This window comes from Musca vetustissima, unplaced genomic scaffold (assembly GCF_032173495.1).
Source record: "Musca vetustissima isolate MV318-11 ecotype Yass unplaced genomic scaffold, APGP_CSIRO_Mvet_v1 utg112424, whole genome shotgun sequence".
NCBI classification, from domain to species: Eukaryota; Metazoa; Arthropoda; class Insecta; order Diptera; family Muscidae; genus Musca; species Musca vetustissima.
The window spans coordinates 25,427-34,285 of record NW_026883777.1 but is presented as its reverse complement, the minus strand read 5'-3'; the positions used below and the strand labels follow the sequence as shown (position 1 = coordinate 34,285).

The window sequence follows — 8,859 nt, the reverse complement described above, 5'->3', positions numbered from 1 at the left end:
CATGAAAAAATTAACTTTAAAAAATCCACGCCTATGGTTCGACATGAAAAAATTAATTTTAAAAAATCCACGCCTATGGTTCGACATGAACAAATTAACTTTAAAAAATCCACGCCTATTGGCCCTAGATTTTTTTTTGATTCTGTGATTGATTTGTTCTACCTCCGTATTTTGTATCCCAGTGTTCTATTTTTTTTTGCCGAATTACTCATAAATAAAAGAAAATCGAATAAATGAATAGAAGACACCTACCCAATATATATCTCTCTAAGATTAATGATATTTGTAGTGTTCTGCCGAGATTTACGTCGATCTCCTAGAGAATCATATATTTAGACATATTATTGACAGCTCATTGGATTGGACAGATTTAGGTGCTTTGCGAGAAAAAAGTTCACTGATCTTTTTTTCAAATATATTTTTATGTTAAAAGTTAATTTTCTTTTTTTCAATTTTCTTTTTTTTGGGTTATTTCCGCATTTTCGCCGTTTACTGCTGCTTCTATAAATGTTTGAACATAAATTGAATTGTTCGATTTTTTTCACACTTTCGGTATAGCCGCATAGCCTTCTAGCCTTGACCATAAGTCTTGAGATTGAAAAGAAAACGTCTCATTGAAGAAAACCCTCACCTATACAAATAAAAATCGAATAATGAAAAAAATTCAAAATCAATCCGCATCGATTAGTTGCAAATTCCACAGCGTATTTTCCGCACCATCACCACCACCCATAATCAGATAGCGCGAGATTTTTTCGCATTCAATTAGTTTGGACCCATGGGTTTTTAGCATAAATTTTCACTTTTTTCTTTTGTTCTCGTGTTATGCCATTGCTTTCAACACCAAAATAGATAGACTCACACAAATATATGTGTGTGTGCGTATTCGGTTTGTCTGTTCAAACGCCTTACAGACCACCAGCCAGCCACCCTGACAAACTGGCTGGCGGTCTGTTTACTTTACTCACCAAAACGAAAAGTTTTCAGTTCGAATTTCTTCTTCTCTATTCTCGGCTACTTGGTTGGCTGATTGCCCGCCTAGCTGGCTGCCTGACGGTCACACCATTCGTGTGCGATTCTTGGCCAGCATCATCATCGTTCGCCTGTGTTGTCCAATGCAAATAAAATTGTATACAAAATAAAATTTACTTGGCTAATACCCCACCGCAACTGTGATCATCATCGGCAGCAGTGGCAGCAGAAGCGATATCAATTGGCTGCGTTTTGAGAGCATAAACATTAGCAAGTGAGGCTAGCACAAGCATAGAGGAGCTATAATGTACTTAGATTTTGTTTTCTTAAAAAAAAGTTTATTTAGTTTCAGCGTTCATGGCTTATTTTAAATCTAATGTTCAGTGTCTAGAAGTTGATGATGTGTTTTTTTTCGGTAGCCGAACGCAAACAAAACACTCAATTGATTATTTTGTTAACTACAAATACACCTAAGAATAATTATATAGCACACAAAGAGGCCTGTGGTTTCCTTCTTTAAAAATCCTCGACTTTGGGGCAGAGGTTTCCTGAGAAAATCTTTAAAAATCTATGCCTTTGGGACAGAAGTTTCCTAAGAAAATCTTCTTTAAAAATCCACGCTTCTGAGACAGAGGTTTCCTGAGAAAATCTTCTTTAAGAATCCACGCCTCTGAGACAGAGGTTTCCTAAAAAAATCTTCTTTAAAAATCCACGCCTCTGAGACAGAGGTTTCCTAAGAAAATCTTCTTTAAAAATCCACGCTTCTGAGACAGAGGTTTCCCAAGAAAAATTTCTTTAAAAATCCACGCCTCTGAGACAGAGGTTTTCTAAGAAAATCTTCTTTAAAAATCCACGCCTCTGAGACAGAGGTTTTCTAAGAAAATCTTCTTTAAAAATCCACGCCTCTGAGACAGAGGTTTGGTGAGAAAATCTTCTTTAAAAATCCACGCCTCTGAGACAGAGGTTTGGTGTGAAAATCTTCTTTAAAAATCCACGCCTCTGAGACAGAGGCGTGGTTTTTTGGGTTCCCTTAGAAAATCTTCTATAGAAATCCACACCTCTAAGCCTTGGGTTTTCTTTAGAAATCCACGCCTCTAAGCCTTGGGTTTCCTTAGAAAATCTTCTTTAGAAATCCACACCTCTAAGCCTTGGGTTTTCTTAGAAAATCTTCTTTAGAAATCCACGCCTCTAAGGCTTGGGTTTCCTTAGAAAATCTTCTTTAGAAATCCACACCTCTAAGCCTTGGGTTTTCTTAGAAAATCTTCTTTAGAAATCCACGCCTCTAAGCCTTGGGTTTCCTTAGAAAATCTTCTTTAGAAATCCACACCTCTAAGCCTTGGGTTTTCTTAGAAAATCTTCTTTAGAAATCCACGCCTCTAAGCCTTGGGTTTCCTTAGAAAATCTTCTTTAGAAATCCACACCTCCAAGCCTTGGGTTTCCTTAGAAAATCTTCTTTAGAAATCCACGCCTCCAAACCTTGGGTTTCCTTAGAAAATCTTCTTTAGAAATTCACTCTTCTAAGCCTTGGGTTTCCTCAGAAAATCTTTTTTAAAAATCCACGCCTCTAAGCCTTGGGTTTCCTTAGAAAATCTTCTTTAGAAATCCACGCCTCTAAGCCTTGGGTTTTCTTAGAAAATCTTCTTTAGAAATCCACGCCTCTAAGCCTTGGGTTTCCTTAGAAAATCTACTTTAAAAATCCACGCCTCTAAGCCTTGGGTTTCCTTAGAAAATCTTCTTTAAAAATCCACGCCTCTGAGTCTTGGGTTTCCTGAGAAAATCTTCTTTAAAAATCCACGCCTCTAAGCCTTGGGTTTCCTTAGAAAATCTTCTTTAAAAATCCACGCCTCTGAGTCTTGGGTTTCCTGAGAAAATCTTCTTTAAAAATCCACGCCTCTAAGTCTTGGGTTTCCTGAGAAAATCTTCTTTAAAAATCCACGCATCTGAGACCGGGGTTTCCTGAGAAAATCTTCTTTAAAAATCCACGCCTCTGAGACAGAGGTTTGCTGAGAGGTTTGCCTCTAAATCTTGGGTTTCCTGAGAAAATCTTCTTTAAACCAGAAAACCTTCTTTAAACCTAAAAATCTTCTTTAGGACCTTAGAGAAATATTTTTAAAAAATCCACGCCTATAAGTTTTTTTTTTTAAATCCACGAGCATAAAAAATATTTAAACAAAATTCAGGCCATTTTTTTAATTTTAATATTTGTTGTTTTTATTTTCAGGATCCAAATATCCTTGTAGAATCTAGGTAAGTATATTTTTTTATTTTTATCTCTGAGATTGTCTGGTTCTCATAATTACCCAAAATGTTCTTTGCAATTCATATTCAATTGATTTTAACTAGAAATTTATTTCCAGAAGCATAACGAGCAGACCTCAATGAATTTAGGACACACATACAGATGTGTATATTATGTGTACATCACTGTTGAATTGCGTACTTGTTGCTTTTTCAGCTTCCTCTGCGTGTATAGAGTAGCCCATGCTGATGTGCGTCAAAAGAACATTTTAGTATTCTCATTTTTTTTCTTATTTGATTTTTCGTCTACTTGCTGTTGTTGCTGCTGCTATTTTTTTAGATAATACACAATTAGTTTTTCCACCGAATGTTTATGTAGCTATTTTGTTTGGCATTAAGACTCACACACTTGTGCCGAACAAAAAATCGCCTATTTGTTTGGGCCTTTCCTTGGGTGTGGACAACTAAATCGAAAAGAATCTAGTTGCCTTCGTGGGTCCGTCCGTCCGATTCGGTAGCATTTTTACAGAACATTGACATTTGTTGCAAATAACTTGTTAGTGAAAAAAATGTGACGGTGTCTCTAATTTATTTTTAATGCAATTCGTTGCACGTTTTTCCTCGGCTCTCCACCTCCAATGGCATTAGGAAAATATTCAGTGCCCATTTCTTTAATGGTTTTTAATTGAGAATTTGCAGACATTATTTTTGAATAATATATTGGCAATTTCCGATTATTGAATGCACATCAAATGGAAATTTTCTTCGATTTTCTTTATTGATCCCCCCAAAAGACACATGTCATCATCTCTAGAGATTCTTCTCTTTGTTTTTCTTTTGAGGCTAAGTACATCTGTCAATGGTTTTTATTGGCGGTGTTGTTGTTCTATCTGACATTTTGTTCATTTCAAATGGCCTGAAATGATACATTGTATGGTATTTGTTTTTGTTGTTATATTTTTTCTAAAGGAAATTATTAATGATCAACAACGTGCTAATAATTATTAACCTTGACAATCAAAAAATGGTTCATTGATCCAATTTTGACTGATTCATTTCTGTCTTTTTCAGAGTGCTTGAAAGTAAAATGAAATAAAAAGAAAAAATCAAATACGCCGACCATTTACGAGCCATTAGGCTGTTGTTAATTTTTCATGAAGTGTTTGGATATTTATCTATTTTGTCGATCATTATTAGCTAGATAATGATGAGGTTTCGATTTTTTTTTTCGTTTTCATACCAAAATGAGCAACTGTGCAGTGAGCAATAAGTTTTTGTAGCATACCTTAAGGGATCAATTGATATTCTATTAATAGTTATCCCCTAATCTATGCTTTATATTTTGTTTTCTAATTTCGAATAAGATGCCAGATTTTCTTAATGAGAAATTATTCCAATAGGAGAATTGCATTGGATTCTTATACCCTACACAAGTATGATGTAGCCTTGTGCAGCCCCAAGAGTTTGTAACGCTGCGAAATATTGGTCCTAGACCCACCTTTAAGTATACCGATCGTCATATCTCGACTAGCTGAGTCCATCCAGACATGTGTGTCCATCCGTCCGTCTGTCTGTCCATTATAATTTGTAAATACGACACAGGCCACAGCTATGGAGCAATCTTCATCAAATTTTGCATGTAGGATGGGTTCTGGCCAATAAAGATCCCTATTGTCTTTGGTAAAGATCGGTTAATATTTAGGGGATGAAATGGACCAAATACTTATTTTTTGTCGGTTTTTCTGGTCGCTCCAGAGGCCGCAATTATGACCCAAACATCGCGAATTTTTACATGGAGAATGTAATCGGGCCAAAGAATAAGCATGCCTGTTTTGATAAAGATCGGTCATTACTTCGCGGCTCAAATGGACCCTGACTTTTGTGTGAATAATGACAAAATTGGTATTTTATGGCATATATATTTAACTCCTGAAGGGCATAGACCCAAGAAGTTGACAGTACATCCAAAAGGAGTGGTTGAACTATAAACTGATAGCAATTATATTTTCGGATGTGGGAGTTACACTTAAATATTTACAGATGCTTAAACCATTACCACACTAGAGGACGAAAGCCTTATCGCTTTGATTTTTTTCATGATACCATACTTGGATGGTCAAGGACAAAGCATTCAATTTTCGGTGATGATCAGATACTAATTTTGAAATGAATTAGACCGAATAATTATTTTTTTGTTTTTTTTTTTTTCGAGTCGATCTATAGTGAATCTGGACAAGTAATTAGAAGGGCTGTACTGAATTTGTTGACCTCTAGTCGGTCAAGAGGGTGCAAATATCACGAAATATTGCCCAAGCTCAGAATATAGAACCACACAAAGTTAGATTTTCGTGGAAGTTGTGTCGTGTATCATATGGTCGGCCCCGTCCGACTATTCTGTTCCGCTCACAGGTTTAAAATTATGTTTCTAAAGTCCTAACACAAGTCGTGGATTTTTTAAAAATATTTTTCTAAAGTCCTAAGGTCCTAATACAAGGCGTGGATTTTTTAAAAATATTTTTCTAAAGTCCTAAGGTCCTAATACAAGGCGTGGATTTTTTAAAAATATTTTTCTAAAGTCCTAAGGTCCTAATACAAGGCGTGGATTTTTTAAAAATATTTGTGAAGGTTTTAAAAAAGCAGTGGATTTTTTTAAAATTTTTTCTGAATCGTATAGAAGAGTTTTTCAAATTAGTTTGGAAGCGCTTAGAAAAGATGCAGAGTTTTTCAAATTATTTTTGAAGCTCTTTCAACAGTTTTTTCATTCATTCTGATATGCTGATAAATAAAACCATAGTATTTTAATTATACATACAAATGTTTTTTTATTATTTATTTCACAAAAATATCACTTCTTAAAATTATTATTGAATATTTATTCGCAAAAAATTCGATCATTACATATAAGTATGTACGTATATTTTACTAAATTTTATTTTTTTTCTTCTGTGAATTCCATAAATCGTTTTACAATTGATCGTTTATCATTGTCGTTTCCCCAAAGATACTCCCTTATTTGATATTTTTATAAATCCAAGGCAATAGAGATGTGACTCGGGTATAAACACCGGGATATTGTCCTTTACCGCAACCAATGCCCCACGAAACAATGCCAACCTGGACATAACGGCCACCCTCATTGACAATCATTGGACCACCCGAATCACCCTGCAAAAATAATAATATTTATAGATTTATATTAAATCTAAATAATTTTTGAAAATACTTACACTACACGAATCCTTGGCAGCCTGACCGGCACAAACCATTGACTCAATAATACCCGCCGGAGCAGCTCTACCATATTTAGCAGCACACTCGGCATTATTCCAAATGGGTATTTGCACCTTTTGTAAAATGGATGGCTGGGGACCATTTTCACGCAAGCTACCCCATCCTGCAACTGTGGCAATTTGACCGCTATAGGAACTTCTTTGTTGGGCCGGTGAGGTAGGCAAACAAATCGGCTGGATTTCCTTGGTGAATTTCACCGGTTCGCTTAGTGTCAAAATTGCGATGTCGTTGTGCTGGGGAAGAGAAAGGAAATTTTAGAATTCATTTTCGTGAATATTATTTCAATTCAATGTTCCCTTACCAAGGTGCTAAAATCAAATCCTTTGTGTCTTACTAAACGTTTGACTCTGCGTGAGACATGTTGAACTTCATAATCCGTGCGTATATTATAGTCACCCAAGTGTACAGTCAAGGCAGCAACATCCCAAGAAGTCATTCTGAAAACAGGTTCAATTAATTAATTAATTCAGTGGACTCTCTAATATCGAAAGAGGACTCTCTAAGTCTGGTATTAATGATCATAGAATTGGACTACTATCATAGAAAAATATCTAATAGACATGGACTTTGCATATTCTTCTACAAAAATCCTTTCCTAATTCCAAATAATTTTTCATTACAGATCGCGGAAATTCAGAAGAAAAGGAACCAGTTTCCATATTGAAAAATCCTATTCAAAAGTAAAATGAAATAAAAAGAAAAAATCGAAATCACTTCGGAAGAAAGGGAACCACTTTTCTTCAGGAAAAATCCAATTCAAAAGTAAACTAAAATAAAAAGAAATCGTAACCGCTCAGAAGACTAGGGTCTACATAGTCTCCAGGAAAATTAATATACAAAAGTAAAATGAAATAAAAAGAAAAAATCTATATCGTTCCGCAGATACCCGTGGCAATTCATCGAATTTCTATTATCCCTAAAAGTATGCTTTATTTAATTTTTATTAACTCATGTTGCCAGATTTTGTTATTGGGAAGTTATTCTCGGAGCTGTCAGCACTTCTTTAAATAAGGTATTTAAAGATTATTTGTGGAAAAGTCATAGAATTTTTAAAAGCACATTAAAGGGCCCAGCATAGACTTAGATTTTTTAAAAAATATGTTTGAGGATCTCAGCACAATCTAAGATATTTCAAAAATATGTTTGAGGGTCCCAGAACAGACGTGGATTTAAAAAAAATGTTAAGGGTCCTGTGCTGGGACCCTGGATTTTTTAAAAATATTTTAAGGTTCCCAGCACAGGCGTGGATTTTTTAATTGTTTCAAAAAATATTTTTAAGGGTCCCAACACAGACTTGGATTTTAAAAAAAATTTTTAAAAGACTTGTATCTTACCTGGCCACACAGTGAGCAGCGGTCAAAATATGGCTCTGAAAAATTAGAAAAATAAAAATTGATTAGCAAAAACCATTCCAAATCCTGCTTACCCCTCCTCCTCTCTTCGCCACTTACATTAGTTATCAAACTGCCACCACAAAATTGTTTACCCGATTTGAAAATAACCGCAATCCATGGGAATTCGTTAGGACTGGCATTTGTACCGCCAACAATACGTTCCTGATCGGGACCAATCATGCCACACTGCAAAGGTAAACCATTCGACGATACACCACTTCCCGAGGAGCTTGGTGGTCTCCTTGTTGTGGTGGTGGTTGTTGTCGTCACAACTGGCCTATATGTTGGACGCTTGGTAGTCAGTGACGTGATCGGCCTCTTAGTGGTTGCTGGAACAAATTGTCCTCCAATGGTCGAAGGAGGATGTGTTGGATAATGATGATTTGGTGGATGTGTTGGCAATGGTGGTGGCCAATTGGAAACGGATGATGGTGGATGGGTTGGCAATGGTGGTGGCCATTGTTGCACACCCGAGAAGCCCAAAAATTGTGATGGCCAAGGGTAGCGTATGAAGTCCTGGTAATTTGGTGCCTGTTTCAAACTTTCATCAATCGGGTCGTAGCCAATATTGTTACCCTCCTGTGAAGAGGGTTCATCGTATTTCGGTGGTTCGGGTTCATAGTTAAAATTGGCTGGTGGCTCTATGACATCGGAATCCTCAGAGCTTTCATTTTCTTTAATGACATCCATGGGATTCATGGTGACCTCTTTCGAAGGGGAATCATTTTCTCCATTCATTGTTGTGGTCGCTTCAGGTTGACTTGGTGTGGGATTGGGATTAGGCGGTTGGAAAGGTTGTTCTCCCGACCCAATGGGCACAATGTTATTAATACTTGTACAGCATACACCCGAACTGGTGCGAGCATATTGATCAAAATATGTACACAATTCATCGGGTTGTTGTGGTTGTATATAGGGTGTAAAGTAGGGATATTGTGGCGCCAAGCTGTAGTAGGTCAAATGG

The 8,859-nt window shown here is 36.2% G+C and overlaps 1 protein-coding gene across 1 annotated transcript; it reads right to left on the bottom strand.

The window, feature by feature from the left end:
• Nucleotides 1-6,219: 6,219 nt before the first annotated feature.
• LOC133330797 (trypsin-1-like) lies at nucleotides 6,220-8,619 on the bottom strand. The gene is made up of 5 exons (XM_061539203.1): nucleotides 7,953-8,619; nucleotides 7,836-7,870; nucleotides 6,803-6,938; nucleotides 6,438-6,734; nucleotides 6,220-6,375 (listed from the first exon to the last, which is right to left on the bottom strand). Exons 1-5 carry the CDS (start codon nucleotides 8,592-8,594, stop codon nucleotides 6,220-6,222), a joined length of 1,266 nt encoding a protein of 421 aa, XP_061395187.1. The 5' UTR covers nucleotides 8,595-8,619.
• Between the last annotated feature and the right edge of the window lie 240 nt (nucleotides 8,620-8,859).

What these genes read in the sequence shown, in the direction of transcription:
- LOC133330797 (XM_061539203.1), bottom strand. Translation starts at nt 8,594, where the DNA reads ATGAATCCCATGGATGTCATTAAAGAAAATGAAAGCTCTGAGGATTCC. An exon ending in GTGGCAGTTTGATAACTAAT is followed by an intron (nt 7,871 to 7,952) that starts GTAAGTGGCGAA and finishes CTAATTTTTCAG; the next exon opens with AGCCATATTTTGACCGCTGC. An exon ending in GATTTGATTTTAGCACCTTG is followed by an intron (nt 6,735 to 6,802) that starts GTAAGGGAACAT and finishes TCTCTTCCCCAG; the next exon opens with CACAACGACATCGCAATTTT.